Raw genomic sequence first — 19548 nt, forward strand, 5'->3', positions numbered from 1 at the left:
GTGACTTGTACAATATAATATCATTCATTGTCGGGCTATAAATATTTTTGCTCTCATACCCTTACTCATATAATAAATACTCATAACCCCTCCTCTACTTAGAAGTAGGATGCCAACTATAATTCGTCCCACATTTAAATTACCTTATTAGGATCAATTTCCCCCCCGTAGTTTAACCGTTAGGATCAATTTTCCCCAGTAGTTTAACCGTTTAACTGGTAGTTCATCAAAAAGGGAGAGTTGTTGATATTTGTGTACCCCACCCAAATCTCACCTTAACACTAATAAACACAATTAATATATAAAATCATCATAATTAATAAATAAAATCATTTATATATTTATTTATTTTTCATATTTTATAAGAGATTTAATTATAATCATATAAATTTCCTATATATTATCCATATATATAATATTAAAAAATTCATTTATATAATTTAATCAATTATATATATTTTTTAAAAGAATATAGTAAAATAATGCCCCGAAAGATTTTTCAAAATCGAATAGAACGAAAATAATCGTAAAAGAAATCCCGAAATAGAATGAGACGAAGATGATAAACGTATTCTTTATCCTGATCTTCATTATCATCCTTACTTAAAAAGTTTTAAATGAAAATTTAAGTCATTACTAAGGAGTGTCATGCTATTTTTTTTATATTAAATAAAATAATAATAATAATAAATATTCATTATAAATATTCAAATATTAAAAAAACAATAAATTATTTATTATTTTAATTTATAATAGTAGAGTAGTTGAACATTTTTTATATATTATTATGAAAAAAAAATAATTAATATTATTGTTTATAAAATGTAATTATATATATATATGTTTAAAATTATTATTATTATTTTTTAATTGATTTGATCATAATAATTAATTTAATTTTAGGCTAATAGAATCAGACAACTTCGGTTTCATCGAGAGGACTGAGGAGGCGCCGTTTGGCAGTTCTGCCTACACTACCAATGTTTTCTTCTCCACTTCGGCGGATTTATCAATCTCTCTTTCTCTTTCTCTCTCATTATTAACGAAGCTTTCTGGATTTGAACTTCTTCTCCATCTCTTTTCCAAGCTCTCAGTAATGGCGTCCGCTTTCCCTACAACCGCCTCAGCTGCTTCCGCAGCAGCAGCAGCAGCATCAAAGGACTGTCCTCCCTCCTCTTCACGTCTCTCCACCTCCAATCGTCTTCATACTCAACGTAAAGTTTCATTCCTCCTCTCTTCCATGCCCAGTCTCCGCTTCTCTTCCAAGGTAATGCCTTTCTAGATTCACTCTCTGTCTGCTCGTTCCTATTTCATTAATGATTCGCTAGATCGATGTGTAATTCCATTTCATTCTGTAGATATGATTGATTGATTGATTGATTGATTGTTCTAGTTTTAATGTTTCATTTCAATGCATCCATGAACGAGAATCACTTGAATTGTTCAGATACTTCATTTTTTACTTGGAAGTATTCAAGCTAAATTGTTGCATTGAAGGGAGATATGACTCTCGAATCTCGATCTAAAGAAAGTATACTAGTCTTTTGAGAAGTGTTTAATTAACAATGGGAAAACAAAGTTCAAATATATCTAGGGTGTAATTTGTTGCAAGTAAATTACTAGGAGCATATGGTCAGTTGTAAAACATGTTCAAATGATAATTGGGTTAATGTATGATATTTACTCCATGATATACAGTTTCTAAATGAGCGAAATCTGTGATTATACAGGGATTGCAGTCTGGCTGGAATGTGTGTACTGTAAGAAAAGGGCAACCGAATAAGGTAAACTTCTTTATGTGGTTTCTCAACTACTTTCCTCCTTGAGTTTCCTAAATGGACATGCTTATGAAGCCATATGTTTCTTTTAAGGCTGCACTTGGTGGATCCTTAAATGCAACAACACCTTTGATCAAAGCAGAATTAGAAACAGAAGACAAGGCTGCCAACTCCTCAAGCGTTACTTCTTCTCCAGCTTTGGCTTCGGAGGAATCTATATCGGAGTTTATTGGTCAAGTTGCAAATCTTGTCAAGTATGTGGATCTAAATTGTATTTGACGTTTGGATTTAATTTCAATCATTTTCTTCTACAAATTAAAGAACCATTTTTTTTTATGTCATCGTCTTGCAGGCTAGTTGACTCGAGGGATATTGTTGAGCTGCAGTTAAAACAGCTTGACTGTGAACTCTTAATCCGTAAAAAGGAGGCCCTGCCCCAATCAGCCTCTCCTGCTCCATCTTATGTGATGCATTCACCTCCACCTACTGCTGCAGCACCAACTTTCCATGATCTTCCACCCCCAGCAACACCATCACCTTCCGCACCTAGTCCTTCTTCACCCCCAGCTTCTTCTCCCCCAGCTGCCAAGTCATCACTTCCGTCTCTTAAAAGCCCCATGGCTGGAACATTCTACCGAAGTCCAGCACCTACTGAACCACCTTTTGTGAAGGTGATTCTTGTGTGACTTGAATGACTAAGGCTTTTTTCAAATAACCTTGTTTGAATTTTGTTATGAAAAACCACGTTATTTGAGTAAAATGACATTAGGGGTATATATATATATAAAATAAACAAATATATATTCTTCAAATGACCCTTTTGAAGGTGATTCTCGTGTGATTAGAATTACTTAGGCCTTGTTTGATCTAATCAGGTGGGTATTTTCAAATAGCCCTGTTTGAGGCATGTTATGAAAAAACAGGTTATTTTGAGTAAAATATATATTTAGTATTAAAAAAGATAGAAGGTATTTTGGTATTTCAGTTGATGATTTTGAATGATGAGTAGATTGTTGATTGTTTAGTGGGTTATTTGAAAATACTCACAAATAACCCATATAAACCAGGGCCTTAATAGTTTGTGAATGGAAAGTTCTTTATGTTACTACTATCTAAATCGTGGAGCATACATATTTCATTGGCTTCTTTTTTTATCCTAGGTTGGAGACAAAGTACAAAAGGGACAGGTCCTCTGCATCATTGAGGCCATGAAACTGATGAATGAAATTGAGGTAAGGCTTATGTTCTTGGTTTTGTATGCATAGTTTGAGATTTTTAGTCTGTTTGGAGTTATTTCCTTAAACCACATTTGTCTCTACCAGAAATTTTACCTTAAGAAATGCAAAGTTAAGGAGAAATAAGGAAGATATCATAAACGAGAAGGACTTAAGTTTCATCTTCTTTGGTGCTAATCTACTAGAATATTTGAAGGAAACCATGCAGTCATCTGTTGAATACTTCATGTATTTAGGATTACCTACATTTCTTTAGTTTCCTTAGACCAAACACAACACAACTCAGGTGGAAAGAGTGTTGAAACCAAGAGAATGAGGTATGAGGTTCAATTACCAGCCATGGGATGTTGGCTACTTGGCTAGCTTCCCTTAGGAAAGAAAAATCACGGTTTTAAGAAAAAGTAAAAAATACAATAGGTTTATGTAAAAGGTGATGATAGGTAATGATTGTTCATAATCAATTCTGGATTCGGCTTTTAAGGGCTTGTTTGATCTGTTTTTTTAAATGAAAAGGCTCATGAAAGAATGGAGTATTTGGGTTATTTGAGTAAAATGACCAAAATATCCCTAGTATTTAATATTTTAAAATATATAAAGAATAAAATAAGGGTATTTTAATTGATAATTTGATAGAAGTTTTAAAAAGAAAAACTTCTAAATCATCTTCTCCTTTTTATATTATGTTGTTTAGTACAAGAATGCATTGTCTTGAACTTCATGAAATGACAGGAATATGGACTTTTCTTAAGTGCGAGGTTTTCTTTCTTATTTTTAAACCTTTTGAAAAAATAAAATTGCAAGTTTTTTTTTTCGAGAAAAATAAGTTTTAAGGGTATAGTTTCCTTCTTAGGGTTTTTAGGGCTTGAACTATGATGAACCAACTTCGGGTATAGACTCCTTATTATCAGTATGAGACCAATAATAACTGTTAGGAATCTAGATTGATGTGCTTTTTGTTGGGTTTATAGCCTAAAAGTTGTATATTAATCCATGGTCGTCCTGATTAATGCATTCTCACCATTTTTGTAGGCTGATCAATCTGGAACCATTGTTGAAATCATTGCTGAAGATGGCAAGCCCGTTAGTGTTGACACTGTGAGTATCATCTCTAGTGACTTTAAACATTTACGAAACACTTTTTGAGACAGAGATTAGATTTGAAGGAAAAACGTCGATAAATTTACAAATATATGTAGAATTAAGTTTTGTTTCAAAATACTGTTTTCGCAAAAGAAAGTGTTGACATTTTCTCGTCAAAACTCGTAACCATACATGATGAATTCAGACCCCAAAAAGTGATTCCATTAGCGCAGTATTTTACCATATTCTAAATCATCACTAACATGTTTTTTCTTGGTTATGTTTTTGCAGCCTTTGTTTGTCATTGAATCTTAAGATGGAGATTAACAAGATAAGTAGTGGTTGTGAGATATGTTATGTCCTCCCCTCCCATTTTGTCATTTAGACATTGGATTGAAATAAAAAATAAAAAAAAGAACATTGTTAAATTCAATATTGCGGCTATTATTGTTATTGTAAGTCATAAAACTGCCGTTGTATTGGGTTTTCAAGACATGTTTGAGTTTCAAAAACTGTGTTTGACTTTTTAATGTTAAGACATTTTTTATTCATCTGGATTATTTTATGAAAATTATTAATTTTGTATGTTTCAAAATTTATTATTATTTTTTTATTATCAAAAATCAAGCAAAAAGTTAATATAAAGATTATGATCTATAAAATATATTTATATGTAAAAAGTGATATTAACATCTTTTCTTAAACTAAATATTTCACATTTTAAATTTTTGCAATTTTTAATAAACTTATGATTATAATAGTTTTTCAAGAGTAAATTTGTGACAACTCTTCAATAATAGAGATTCATATGAAATAAGATACATAATTTTTTAATAAATTAGAATTTAGAATGAGGTACTTTTTTCTAATCTAATTTATAGAATAAAATAACTTAGCTAGAACTAGAGGTATATCACAACTTTTGATATATAAATAATTATATATATGATTTCGGTATGATACAAATAATATTTGTGATGAAAAATATTTATTTTTTATTCGAAGAAAAATCATGTTGAGTGTATAAGTAAAATGGTAAAATTGTTAGTGAGATAATAGATATTTTGAGAGTTGAGTTCTTAATCGGATGCGGAGAATGAATTGAATCTATTTATATTAGAAAAATAAAATAAATATCTTGAGAGTTTAGTCAAGACCGGCCCACTAGCGGTGCAAAATGTGCACTTAGACAGGGCCATAAAAAATGTAGGGCCACCAAAAAAAATTATATACATGTATTAAAAAAAATTAAATAAATTTATGATATATATTAAAAAAATGAGGCTCAATCCTAGGGCCGGCTAGCTAAACTCATCCACTCCAGCACCACACACCCAAGTGGCAACACCTAATTTGTGAATTGTGACCAGCCGAAGGTTATCTCCAAAGTCCAACCCTGTCATCTCTCCAAACTCCAATGTTCGACCATCGTGTCTCATCTCCTCAATTGTTGGTAATATCTACTTCTTGAATTTTAGCTTTAATCATTGCAATTTTAAAAATCAATTCATTATTCTTCCATCACAATTTATTTTATCGTCATTGTCATTTGTCAACTATGTTTATTAATGTGATGAAATTTGAAATGTTAGAATGACTTCTATAACTATAAGAAAACATGAATCGGGTAGTTCCAAACGCAAAAGAATAAAAGAACGAGACAAATTTATTCAAAGTCAATCAGGGGCTATGGATAAATTTGTTTTTAATAAAGGGAACGAAACACAATGTTCAGGGGATATAGGGGTAAATGTAGACATTAATGTTGGTGTAGAAAAAAATGTGGAGCAATCAATGGAGACTTAAACACCTTCTGAGGAAGATGTTGATATTGGCCTAGAAGAAAATATAAAGAATCAAATGGAAGAACCTTTTGAAGTAGATATTGATGTTAATGTAGAAGAAACTATGGAGCCTGGTTTGGAAGGGAATGATAATATTCCCAACATCTTTGATCCTAAAAATTGGGATAATCTTGCTTCCTAAATTGAGGGATTTATTGGTGAAAAAAATGTCCTCTAAGAGATGTGTTGACATGAAAAGGTCCGAAAAATAGATTAAATAACAGGCGTTTCACATCTGAATTCTATACTATGCACTTATCAAATAGACAGAAGCATCATCGAGATTGGCTTGTGTATTGTAAGGATCTTAACAGACTATTCTGCTTCTGCTGTAAAGTCTTCAAGACCAAACAACAACTTTTTCAGTTAGCACATGATGGAATAAGGGATTGGGGGCACCTTTCTCACACTTTGATGCAACGTGAACGAAGTTCAGACCATATAACTTTATAATTGATTTGGGTTGAGTTACCCAAACGACTAGAAACTAATCAAGTAATAGATAAAGTTTTGCAGGATCAAATCAAATTAGAGAATGAACATTGGCGAAACGTACTACAAAGATTGTTTGCAGTCCTGAAATATTTAGCTAAACAAAGTTTGGCGTTTCGTGGAACTAATGAGAAGATTTATGATGAAAGCAATGGAAATTTTATGGCTTTAGTTGAAATGGTTGCTGAATGGGATTCGACCTTGAAGGAGCATTTACGAATAAAACAAAATCATGGAATTCAGTTTCATTATCTCAGTCACAAGATTCAAAACGAGTTGATACTCTTGATAACTGCTAAAATCAAAGGTACAATCCTGAAAAGAATAAAAGAAGCGAATTATTTTTCAGTAATACTCGATTGTACTCCTGACATAAGTAAGAAAGAATAAATGACATTGATAATAAGGTGTGTTGATGTCTCCACGGTTCCAATAAAGGTACAAAAATATTTTTTGTATTTTTTGGTTGTGAATGATACAACAGGTCAAGGGTTGTTTGAAGAATTAAAGAATGTGTTACACCATATTGGTCTTGATATTGATGATGTCAGAGGGCAAGGCTACAATAATGGATCAAACATGAAGGGGAAACATAAAGGTGTACAAAGAAAACTACTAGACATTAATCCTAGAGCATTTTATACACCTTGTGCTACACATTCTTTCAATTTGACATTATCTGAAGTTGTAAACTCTTGTCAAAAAGAAGAAGAGTTTTCTTGAGTTGTTCAACGTATTTACACCTTATTTGCGGACTCTACTAAAAGGTGGGATATTTTGAGAGAAAATGTATCAGAAAAAGGTTACACTTTGAAATCATTATCGACAACACGCTGGGAAAGCAGAGTTGTTAGTGTGAAGACAATAATTACTCAAGCTCCTGAAATAAGAGAAGCTTTACATTAGCTTGCCGAGAAAACAACAGATTCTGGTATTAAAAGTGAAGCCAAGTGTCTAGCAGAATATGAACTTGGAAAATTTGAGTTTATTATAGGGATGGTTATCTGGTATAATATCTTGGCTAAAGTGAATATTGTCAATAAATAATTGCAGTCTAAAAATATGCGGATTAATGTAGCAATGGGTAGTGTGAAATTTGATTGGAGAAAATGATAAATATGTTAAAGATTAAATAGAAAAATAAACAGGCTGAGAGTCGAACCAATAAAAGAAAAAAAAATGAATTTATTAAAAATAGAATCTAGTTCCGAAAAAAAAAATGGTGACTCAAGTTATTTATAATTTTATAATATTGATATTTTTTCTCATTCCTGAATAGTACATTCCATCTTCATGAAATTTACTTTAACGAGTATGTTAACTAAAAATCAAACATATTAACCTTGAACTATCCTAGTGAATTTTTATTTTTGTAAAATATTGTGAGTTTTTGTTTTTATTTGTGAAAGAATTTTATTATCCGATTGTGTCATGCACTTTCATATAAAAATAATTTATAAAACACGGCCAGCCTAGTTCATCCAAAGTCGTCGTTCATCCAAAGTCGTCAAAATTATGATGTTGTATTAATAGATAATGAGCGAATTGATTCAGCTAATTCAAAAGTGAAAAATGTGTTTTTGTAAAGTAAGACATCCAAAAAGATTATGATCATGTCAATTGTGAGATTTTATTTGATGTAATAGACAAAATAAGAATGTGTGCAAAATAGATTGGTTGAATTTTAGATTTTGTTTCTTGACAGTTAAATTTTCTGTCATTGTTAATGAGAGTTCACAGAAAATTTTCGAGAACTTTAAAGAGATCAGACAGGGTGATCCATTCTCTCATTTTTATGGAAACTTTCTAAAAAATAATAGCTTTCGTAGAAAACTCGAAAGTCATTCGTAGAGTGAGTTGTGGGTCAAGAATATATCACATTTGCTTTTCGCTGATGACACGCTCTACATGGTTCAGGCTACCTATATGAATTTTAAACACCTTCAGAATATTTTATGGTTATTCGGTGCATGTTCCGGTCTTCGAGTTAATCTTAATAAGTCAGACATTTTTTTTTCAAATTCTGTTTCGAATCAAAGAAGAATGATGTTGACCAATGTGTTGGGGGTTTAGAATTAATAGTCTTCCGTCAACATATCTTGATATGTCATTAGGTGCTAAATTACGATCCAATGTATATTGGGACCTAATTATCACTAAAATGAAATGTAACTATCTAGAGGGAAAAATAAAATAATTTCGAAAAGAAATCGTCTAATCCTCGTTTAGAGTGTGTTGTCATTTATGCTCACATATATGATTTTGTTATTCATTTTCCAAAGAGTATAACATTAATAATGAAAAGAATAATGTGTAATTTTTTAAATTAATGATAGATGAAGCCAAATATTTGTAGTCAAAGTGATAGTAATAACAATAACGTGGAAAAGTGATTAAACTTGTTTACTAAGTATAACATTTATTTTTCTCTTTTATTTTCATTAATAATTTTATCTTTTTTTAATATTTACATTTTTTCCTCTTAAATATGACGCATTATATATATATTTTTCAATTATTATTATTAAAAACACCTAATAATTTCTATCTTTATATTTTATTATTATAAATATTCTTTTTATTAATTATTGTACATATCACTATAAACACATTTTAATTATTTCTCTTTCAATAATTTATTCTCTTTTATTTATTAAAAAAATTAAAATTTATTTTCAATATTAAAAATGACTCAAATTAAAATAAATAATAGTGAATTGTGTTATATTTAATTATAAACATCTACTTTTACAAAATCAAATAGCATCAAACTATTTCTATCTCTCAAAAATTAATTTTTTAATTCAATTAATTATTTTTCTTATCTATTAATTTAGTTAAATATAACACAATTAACTATTATTATTTTTTAATTTGAGTCATTTTTAATATTAAAAATAAATTTTATTTTTTAATAAATAAAAGAGAATAAATTATTAAGAGAGAAATAATTAAAATGGTATGTACAGTAATTTAAAAATAAGAATATTTATAATAGTAATAAAATTAAAGAAAGAAATTATTAAGTGCTTCTTAATAATAAAAATTAAAAATATATATATTAAATATGTCCAATTTAAGAGAGAAAAAATATAAATATTGAGAAGAAATATTTATTAATAGAGTTAAAAGAAAAAATAAATATTATACTTAGTCAAATCTAATCACTCTTCCTCGTCATTCACTTTCTCTACAAACTCTCCCTACCATTTCTCAATTTTTTGAAAATCTTTTAACTCAAAATTTTGTCATCTAGTTAATTGAGATAAAGTTAAATGTTTTAAAGATAAAAAAATTTAGATATTCAAAATCTTATTTTTTTAATAAGGATCTTCTATCAAATGGGGTATTAGATTTATAATGGAGCCTAATAGTCTTTGAACATTGATAGTCATATGTAAGTATGGTAATGATTGGTCTACTTGATTCACCAAAATGTCTAATTATCCAGCGGGGTGTAGTATTTGGAAGGAAATTTATTTTATATGGAAAAGTTTCGTGAGCAATCTAGATTCATTGTGAGGGATGATTTTTTTTATTAGATTTTGGGACGACATTTGATGTAATGCCAAAAGTCTAGCTACAACGTATCCTGAGCTTGCTTCAATTGTTATATGTAGAAATGTCACAGTTAAGGACGTGTTTGATTATCGATCTAGTGATTTCGCTAGCCAAATTAGATATAGAAGAAGATTAAACATTATGAAGACTTCGTCCCATAATAGAGTTTTACTTTTGGTAGAACATAAACAAGTGTCACCGTCTGAACAAAATGTTATGCGTTGGCAAGATAAATATTTTCCATGTGTGACATTACTACAAATTGTTCGCTAAGATGATTCTATATATTTTTTGTTGGAAAACTTTGGGAGTTAAAAGATTCCATCTAAGATCTCGTTCTTTGGATTAAGCGTTATTCATGGTGGAATTCTAACAGACGACGTATATGAAAAAATATTGTATTATGGCTAGTCGTATGTGTCACGAAAATGTTGAATCACTAACTAATTTACTTTTGTATTGTCGAAGGATGACTAATATTTGAAGTATTTTGTGGAGTATTACTTGGATTCATTGAGTGATGCCCGTGTCTTTAGGTAGTTGCTGAAAAGTTTGAATTGATGTGACTGATATGACAGACCTATATAGTTGGGTTACCATCCCAATTATTTTTTGGTAGACTATCTGATTGGAGAGAAATCGTCGAACTTTCAATGATCGTAGTCGTCCGATTCTTATTATTCATAATACTATTATTATGACGTTTCTAAGATTCGTTCAGAAAAGTATTTTTTTCGAAAATTTACGAGCTCAAAAATTTATTGAGTTCTTTTATTTTTTATTTTTTTTTATATGTCATGTTATGCGGTTATGCTTAAACAAATTTTTTTTAATATAAATTGACATTTAAAAAAATTTAAAAATTAAATAAATGTCAAACAAAGTTAATCTTCCCTTATTTGAATGAAATACCCATATTTAATGATAATTGAAAATTATATCATCAAATTAGTTCCATCACAACTTTTCTAAATCATTCTACATATTCAAACGAATACATTTTCACTATAATCATAGTTATCATCTAAAAAAGAGAGAAATGTGATATATCAATTAAAACATAAAACATTGAAAACTAAATTGACTTTATTTAGGATTGCAAAGAGAATCATATACTAACAAAACTCATAACCTTAAAGATACGATGTTATTCATTTCATCAATACTTACACAATTCAAAAATGAAATTTTCAGCCTATTATTTCATATTTTATAACGCCATTAAATCCATCCCTTTTACCTACCAAGTACCAAGTGATTCTCAATGTCTTAGAACTATTAGACATTATCAACATTCATTTAAATTAAATAACAATTTTGACATAATTGAACTAATTCAATTGGATATACATTTCCTTTAAAGATTACATTTAACTTATTAACCACAATACCACTAATATAATTTTTTTATTATTTAAAATAAATTGAGATATATATAAAAGTTTAATAGGTAATTATTTTATTTTGCTCCTACCTAGCTAGATCCGTCCTTAATGAGATATATATTTATTGATCACTCTCAAGTGAGGTCGGTTGATCTTACGACTAAGGCGCATGAATGAGTTGATGAGAGTCATACAAATTTAACTACCCGAAATCAATAATTGTCTTCATAATATAACATGTTAGACGTTGTTCTACATTAAAGAAATACACGCTCATTGACATTGTTGAGCGCACGGGTTTGTGGCGACTAGGGACGAATCTATGTGGGTTTGGGCTGATTTTTTTTAATTTTTTTTTCAATTTGTAACGGTAAAAATGTGACATTATCCCAATTTTTAAAAAAAAATTCAATATAATTGACTGTTTGTTTATCTAATTATTAAAAAAAATGATAAAACTTACATTTATCAAGTCGTTTTATCCAAAATTTTCGTTATTATTTTAAGTCCACCCGAATATTTTTTAAGCTCACCCAACTCTAAATCCTGAATTTGTCTCCGGTGACGACCCATTCTATTATCGTCGGGGAGAGTAACAATTAAAATTTCTGAATTATAAGAACATTATTGAGAAACTTAGAATCAATTAAAAAAAAAAATTCTTTTATATTGGATGACACTATAAGCAAATATTCTACCTAATATATGATTTTTCAAGCATTGTTTAGTAAATTATTTTTATTAAAATAAAATCTCAAAAATTATTATAATAGAAAAAGAACCTAAAATAGAATATTCTTTATTATTTCTTTAATTCATACAAATTCCATATATTATCTCCATCTCCAAATAAACACAAATAAATCCATGGCCATAAGACATTGAAGGGCAAATTCGGTAAATCCCACACACAGCCGCCTGTCATTCTCCGCCATTAAACCTCTCATTCCCTCTCCTTCCAAATTCCACCACAAAATTTCTCTCTCTACCTTCATTCCACCATCCATGGCTCTTCAGTTACGCGTACCTTTGAATCCTACCTCCACCATTCAATCACCTCCTTCATGGAGACTCAAGTATGGAACTATCAGCCAAACCGATGACAATCGGCCTGTATCAAAGATATCAAGAGGTCTCACCGGCGGCGGTAATCGGATCGTTAAAGTTCGATCCAGCATTGATACAGCTTTTCCGACGGTAGGACAAGTCACAGAAGTCGATAAAGACACTTTCTGGCCTTTAGTAAAAGCTTCCGGCGATAAAACCGTCGTTCTTGATATGTACACTCAATGGTAAGTAAATAAAGAACCCTAATTGTCATGAAATTTGGGGGATTCAAGTTTATGCATTCTGATCATATGAATCTGATTCATGTATAGGTGTGGACCTTGTAAGATTATAGCACCGAAATTTAAAGAGTTATCTGAGAAGCATCTTGATGTTGTGTTCATGAAACTTGATTGTAACAATGAAAACAGGGTAATTTTCATGTCTTGAATCAAACTCTAATTATTCTTTTTGGGTGTTTGATAAGATTGAATTTTGATGAGTTTTGTAGGCATTGGCGAAAGAACTTGGAATTAGAGTGGTTCCTACATTCAAAATTCTGAAGAACAGTAAGGTTGTGAAAGAAGTTACTGGTGCAAAATTGGATGATTTAGTTGCTGCAATTGAGATAGTAAGATCATCCAGCTAGTTGTATGATATGATAGATAAATATGTAATCTATTGTTGTTGTTGATGATGACAGTTAATCTATGATCAATCCTACCATGATTAATTTATGGTTTTGTTGTATTTGTAAATTGAAATTATAATTGGAGAATTTCAATTTGAAGAACCCTAATATATGGTATAAGCAAATTCAACAATTTAAGATTTTTTCAAATCAAAACAAGTTGTTTATGTATTTTGAAACTTCCAAGATTTTGACAATTTGATTTTACGAGATTGTGAAATATTGATGTTATTTATGTTCAAATTAGTATATATCTAATAAAATAAAATGGGATTATTAGAATAATATTACAAGTTTTATAATTAAGTTTTTATTATTGAATTAATATTAAATTTGTTTGGAGAATAAAATAAATATTTTAAAATTAGAGAAACATAATATATATACCTTGAAATTTGAGTCTTAAATCAGTTCGTTCAGAGTGATTTATGTCCAATCGTTTAATCTTGGGAAAAATTTATAATAAATTGTGAATCTAATTTTTAAAATGAAAATTAAGTTTAATTATTTATAATTTAATTAGTCATTATTTATTTACTTTTAAGAATTATATATATATATATTTAATTTATAAGGGCATCTCCAACCCTACTGCAAACTGGGTTTGCAGTAGCCCATTCTTCTCCAACCGGCCTCCAAATCATCCGCCAAAATGGAGTTCCGGCATATCCAGAGGAAGAAGACGCCATATATGGCGGAAGACTGTTCATCCGGCAATTATACAAAAGATGTGAAGAGGTCCTTCTACTTTTTTATTTTAATTAAAATTTTCTTTAAGTTTTCTTTTATATTAAACATTTATTTAATTATATATATTTATAATCTTTTTGTATTTATTTATAATTTATTTAAGTATTTAATAATTTTATTTATTTATATTATAAATTTATAATTATAAATAATATTGATAAAAAAATTAACAATTTTCAAAAAATATAAAATAATAATAATTCGTTATATGTTATAAAATTTAAAAAACATACTTAAATTACTAAAACAATACTTAAAAATAAAAATTACAATAATTAAAATTACAACATAAATAATACAATAATTAAAATTACAACATAAATAATACAATAATTAAAATTACAACATAAATAATACAATAATTAATAATCTGATAAATTAGCATCACTTCCTCCAAGATTATTGAAATATCCTGAAAATGTACCCGTCGCGAATGGATCTGGTTGATCTTGATTTTGAGCTCTTTTTTCCATTATTCGTGCTTGTTCAGCCTCAATAAATGTTCGAAGCTGTGGATCTCTTATTTTACTCGAATCTTTCAATAAAATTTTATTTTCTTCCTTTATCTCTTTCAATGCATTATGATATTGCATTTGTTCATTTATCCTTCTTAGTTCTTCAACCATTTTTTCGCTTGTTTCCTGCATACCATTTATATGCAGTGATGTATTATCATCACTTTTTCTTTTCAGTTTTGCCTTTTTCACTCCAATAGGTCTTTCTGACGGAGAACCAATTACTGAATCGTTTAGGTTAAGAGAAAAGGAGGAGACGCCGGGGGATGCCTGCCCAACAGAATCTGGAGTTGGATTTTCCGACTCGGAAGAGGGATAGTTGAAAGATGGATTTCTCCTGCTACTTGAAGAACAATCTTTAAATTTTTCAAAATTTTTTACAATATCCCACACATGATCGAACTTCCAACCTGATTTGAACTTCGTGTCTTTTGTGAACAACACTTTAGCTTTGAGCATCTGTCAAGTTCAAATAAGTAAATACAATGTGCATGAATAATAATTTTAAAAACTATATCAAATAATTAGTTAATACTCACAATATCTTCATTTGAAGCACCACTTTGATGCATATTTTCAACTTGTTTTATGCAAGCATGAAGTCTTCTTGCTGCTTTTTGGATAGTGTCAAGTCGGGATTGCATAGATCTCTTAGTATGCATCTCCCAATGCTCCAATTTTTCTTTGTTGAAAGCATCTTCAATACGAGACCACAATCGGTCACTTGATTGGTACACTCCAATAATTGGATCTTCAGAAGTTTCGATATAAACCCTACATAGAAGGATATCTTCATCGTGGTTATAGGCAGCAGGTCGGATAGACATTCTTAACAAAGGTTGTGTATTATACTGAATTCAAATGGTCTGAGGTAGTAAATTATATGTTACCACCGTATGTCAATATATATGTAAAATCCACACACTTATGACACTTACTTGGAAATGACTACACACTAAAACGATTCTCACGTTTCTCTAAAAAGCTGAAAGGATTCTCACGTTTCTCTAAAAAGCTGAAAGGATTCTCACGTTTCTCTAAAAAGCTGAAAGGATTCTCACGTTTCTCTAAAAAGTTGAAAGGATTCTCACGTTTCTCTAAAAAGCTGAAAGGATTCTCATGTTTCTCTAAAAAGCTGAAAGGATTCTCACGTTTCTCTAAAAAGCTGAAAGGATTCTCATGTTTCTCTAAAAAGCTGAAAGGATTCTTACGTTTTTCCATAAATTTAATTTTATAAGTGACTATACAACCATCATATTGCAATTACACTACTATAAATATATAACATATAGTTTTCTTATCATTCATAACTTATAACATATAGTTTTCTTATCATTCCGAATGAATTCCAACGTTAGCGATTCATCAAATTCATCTTCTTCTTCTTCAGATGATGATGATATGATGATGAACACTCTTCATCAAGGAGCTATAATATTAAGTCATAGTATCACTCGTAACAATATGATCATCCAACATCTTCTTGAACAACAAAACGAGCAAGTGTTCCATGGTGGTTCAATTCCTGGACATATTGTTATTAATCGTGATCGGGAGAATGCCCATCATAGGTTATACAATGATTATTTTTCAGATAATCTAGTGTACAATGAGACCATGTTTCGTCGGAGATATCGAATGTCTCGCTCATTGTTCATTCGAATTGTTGATGCAGTCAAAGATCATGATCGCTACTTCCAACAACGATGGGACAACACAGGCAGACTTGGATTATCTCCTATACAAAAAATAACTGCTGCTTTTCGTATGTTGGCATATGGTGTTCCAGCAGATGCCACAGATGAGTATATTAGAATTGGAGAGTCCACTACAATTGAAAGCATGAAAAGGTTCTGTCGAGCTATGGTTGAGATATTTAGCGAGCAGTATCTCAGAAGGCCAACATCAAATGATATTTCTAGACTTCTTTATGTTGGCCAGAAACGGGGATTTCCTGGAATGTTAGGCAGTTTAGATTGTATGCATTGGAAGTGGAAAAATTGTCCAATCGCATGGGCTGGACAATATACAGGCCGTAGTGGAAAACCTACAATCATTCTCGAAGCTGTAGCAGATTATGATCTTTGGATATGGCACGCATATTTTGGTTTGCCAGGCACCAACAACGATATAAATGTGTTAGAGTCATCTCATCTGTTCTCGGATCTAACTCAAGGTATTTCTCCTCCAGTTCATTATGTAATCCAAGGAAAAGAATATAACATGGGCTATTATTTAGCTGATGGCATATATCCAAAATGGTCTACTATTGTGCAAACAATTCATGAGCCTCGTGGTCCGAAGAAAATATATTTTGCAATGAAACAAGAAGCATGTAGAAAAGACGTTGAACGTGCATTTGGAGTTCTTCAATCACGTTTTGCCATTGTAGCAGGACCGGTACGATATTGGAGAAAAGAAGTGATGCATGATATAATGACTATGTGCATAATTTTGCATAATATGATTGTTGAGGATGAACGTGACCTTACTGCACCTATTCAAATTGAAACGGAAACGCTTTCACCGGAGGTCGAAATGGTGATAGATGAAAATACTCGATTTCAAGATTTCATTTCTCGATATGGAAAAATTAGAAACAGAGAAGCTCACATAGAACTTCGTAATGCATTAATTGATCATCTGTGGGAGGAGTACACAAATTCCGAGAATTGATATCATTTTTATTCTTTGTACTTGTGTAAGTTCTTTTTTAATAATATTTAATTTAATATAATTTTTATTTTATAATTTTTGTTTGTTTAAAATATTATTAAATTATATTTATGTGTATGAATTATTAATTTATAAAAAAAATTCATAAACAAATGAGAAAAGATTGGGGTTAAATTTATAAAGTTGATAAATATATAGATAATATTAGTAAAGTTAAAAAGTTGGTGTAAAAAAGAATATTCTGAGAATATTCTTTTGAGTTTGGAAATGGGTTTTTGGGTTGGAGATGAATTACTGTTTGATGTGACGTTTACTGCATTTTGGAGATGAAAATGGGGGTGAGGGTTGGAGATGGTCTAAATATTATTTCGGTATTTCAGTACATTGAAAATTTGAAAATATCAAACCTTTACCGTCCCGATAATTTTTGTATCGGTACATACCTTATTATTTTGTTCGGTATACTGAAAACATCGATATTTTGCGATATGATATTTCTATAATACCGAAAATATTGATATTTTTGGTATTTTGCGGTACAGTATTTTCTAAAAATATTAATAATTTTTTCATCTCTGATGTTAAAATCCATCTAGTGAATGGTAATGTATTGATTAATAAATCAAGGAAAAATGAAAAAGGTAGAATTTATAAACATTATTAAATAACAACAATTGAAAAAGAACTTAGAGATTAGAGATTGTTTGTGATTATTAAGATTTATCAAACAATGGAATGAGAGTCTTAGAGGTAACTTATCCTAGACACAACATACATGTTGGAGGTACATGCTGACAAACAACTTATCCTCTCCCAAAAAAATTGTTTTAAAAATATAAATGTCTTGAATTTTAAAAATAATAATAATTGATTTTTGTGTCATGTCATTGCTGAAAAATAATGGAGTATAGTCACCTTTTGAAAATAAATTAGCCCAAATATTCTCGTTTAAATAAAAAATGTAGAGGGATGAACCCAATCCTGTTATACTTTTGGTCTATTTTTATTTTATTTTTCATACTATCATCTTCCCCTAATAAATTTTTTTATCTAAACTATAAACTTTGTTAATCAAAATTTGGAAACATATAATTTAATTATTATATATTTAGTCGAATGTAGTATATTTGTGGTCAAAAGAATACAAAAGGAAAAGAAAATAGAGTACAAATCATCACAAAGGTATCAAAGTGCATGGACACTTTATATTTAAGTCTTTAATAATCATTCACTATAACTGTTATTTCAAAGAGTCAACTCGAAAATATTTATTAACTTCAGAACATTAACTATTTTTCCGACTTATAGGAATAATTTATTGACCATGCCAATAAATATTAATATATACTAATTTTATTTGTCATTGATGGTAATTATGAATTATATTATCATAAACATTTTAATACTGGTTACACAATATAAAGTTTTAACTCATTTATATTAAGAATTTTATTTTCGATTCTATAAATATAATTGTATAAATCAAATGAAGTTGTATTTATTAATTAAATAATTTATTCAACTATATATTTAAAAGTACATATGAATGAAAATAACCGATATTTTCAGTATATCGAAAATACCTAAACATAAAATACGGAAAATATTGACTTTTTTGATATACCAAAAAATTTGTAAGTATAGTACTAATACCAAAATTATCGTTACGATAAACATATAAGATTTTTAAAATTTCGATATATCAGTATATATCAAAATATTACGATAAATATCTAGATTTTCAAAATTTCGATATATCAGTATATATCAAAATAATATTTATAAATTAAAAATTGAAAAAAATTTATTCATTTTTTAACTCAATAGCCTAAATAGCTAATATACAATATTGTCTAATTAGAAAATTGTTAAGTTAAAGTTTATGATTAATTTTAAAGTGTATCAATATAACTGAGCAGTGTTATTGATTTTATGTAGGGTCAAAGTGAAGAAAATCAGAAAGGGAATCCGTCCGGTAGTTGATCAAAATCGGTATTTGATCAATCGGTTTCTGTAGAAGCGCTTCCGGTTTTATCTCTCTTCGGTATTTTACAAAAGCGCATCCGGTAGTTTATCCAAATCGGGTTTTAGATAAGCGCTTCTCATTTTATCTCTCTTCGGTATTTTGAAGAAGCGCATCCGGTAGTTTATCCAAATCGGTTTTTGGATAAGCGCTTCTGGTTTTATATCAAGTTCGGTATTTTACAGAAGCGCATCCGGTAGTTTATCCAAATCGGTTTTTGGATAAGCATTTTCGATTTTATATCAATTTCGGCATTTTATAGAAGCGCGTCCAGTAGTTTGTCCAAATCGGTTTTTGGATAAGCGCTTTTGGTTTTATATCAAGTTCGATATTTTATAGAAGCGCGTCCGGTAGTTTGTCTAAATCGTTTTTTAGATAAGCGCTTCCGGTTTTATATCAAATTCGGTATTTTATAGAAGCGCGTCCAGTAGTTTGTCCAAATCGATTTTTGGATAAGCTTCCAGTTTTATA

At 29.7% G+C, this 19548-nt stretch overlaps 4 protein-coding genes across 5 annotated transcripts; 3 read left to right on the plus strand and 1 right to left on the minus strand.

Moving 5' to 3' along the window:
• Positions 1-926: 926 nt before the first annotated feature.
• On the plus strand, positions 927-4644 carry LOC124942729 (biotin carboxyl carrier protein of acetyl-CoA carboxylase 1, chloroplastic-like). Its single transcript, XM_047483284.1, has 7 exons — positions 927-1267; positions 1731-1784; positions 1872-2032; positions 2131-2449; positions 2939-3010; positions 4043-4108; positions 4385-4644. The coding sequence occupies exons 1-7, from the start codon at positions 1097-1099 to the stop codon at positions 4406-4408; spliced, it is 867 nt and encodes a 288-aa protein (XP_047339240.1). The 5' UTR covers positions 927-1096; the 3' UTR covers positions 4409-4644.
• Positions 4645-12306: 7662 nt separating this feature from the next.
• LOC124919949 (thioredoxin F2, chloroplastic-like) lies at positions 12307-19149 on the plus strand. Of its 2 annotated transcripts, XM_047460316.1 has the most exons (4): positions 12307-12667; positions 12755-12854; positions 12934-13070; positions 19146-19149. In XM_047460316.1, coding segments are annotated over exons 1-4 (525 nt in total). In that variant the 5' UTR covers positions 12307-12380; the 3' UTR covers positions 19147-19149. The 2 variants fall into 2 exon arrangements, with proteins under 2 accessions (XP_047316272.1, XP_047316271.1); XM_047460315.1 differs by lacking the exon at positions 19146-19149 and having other exon boundaries at positions 12934-13212.
• LOC124919948 lies at positions 14201-15470 on the minus strand. The gene is made up of 2 exons (XM_047460314.1): positions 14918-15470; positions 14201-14837 (listed from the first exon to the last, which is right to left on the minus strand). The coding sequence occupies exons 1-2, from the start codon at positions 15203-15205 to the stop codon at positions 14226-14228; spliced, it is 900 nt and encodes a 299-aa protein (XP_047316270.1). The 5' UTR covers positions 15206-15470; the 3' UTR covers positions 14201-14225.
• LOC124920652 (putative nuclease HARBI1) lies at positions 15623-17054 on the plus strand. Its single transcript, XM_047461191.1, has one exon. It carries the CDS (start codon positions 15720-15722, stop codon positions 17052-17054), a length of 1335 nt encoding a protein of 444 aa, XP_047317147.1. The 5' UTR covers positions 15623-15719.
• Positions 19150-19548: the final 399 nt, after the last annotated feature.

Source organism: Impatiens glandulifera, chromosome 1, assembly GCF_907164915.1.
Source record: "Impatiens glandulifera chromosome 1, dImpGla2.1, whole genome shotgun sequence".
NCBI classification, from domain to species: domain Eukaryota; kingdom Viridiplantae; phylum Streptophyta; class Magnoliopsida; order Ericales; family Balsaminaceae; genus Impatiens; species Impatiens glandulifera.

Coding starts and splice junctions, on each gene's coding strand:
- LOC124942729 (XM_047483284.1), top strand. CDS start 1,097: ATGGCGTCCGCTTTCCCTACAACCGCCTCAGCTGCTTCCGCAGCAGCA. Junction 2,450..2,938: donor CTGAACCACCTTTTGTGAAG/GTGATTCTTGTG, acceptor TTTTTATCCTAG/GTTGGAGACAAAGTACAAAA. Junction 3,011..4,042: donor AACTGATGAATGAAATTGAG/GTAAGGCTTATG, acceptor CCATTTTTGTAG/GCTGATCAATCTGGAACCAT.
- LOC124919949 (XM_047460316.1), top strand. CDS start 12,381: ATGGCTCTTCAGTTACGCGTACCTTTGAATCCTACCTCCACCATTCAA. Junction 12,668..12,754: donor CTTGATATGTACACTCAATG/GTAAGTAAATAA, acceptor ATTCATGTATAG/GTGTGGACCTTGTAAGATTA. Junction 12,855..12,933: donor ATTGTAACAATGAAAACAGG/GTAATTTTCATG, acceptor TGAGTTTTGTAG/GCATTGGCGAAAGAACTTGG.
- LOC124919948 (XM_047460314.1), bottom strand. CDS start 15,205: ATGTCTATCCGACCTGCTGCCTATAACCACGATGAAGATATCCTTCTA. Junction 14,838..14,917: donor GTGCTTCAAATGAAGATATT/GTGAGTATTAAC, acceptor TGAACTTGACAG/ATGCTCAAAGCTAAAGTGTT.
- LOC124920652 (XM_047461191.1), top strand. CDS start 15,720: ATGAATTCCAACGTTAGCGATTCATCAAATTCATCTTCTTCTTCTTCA.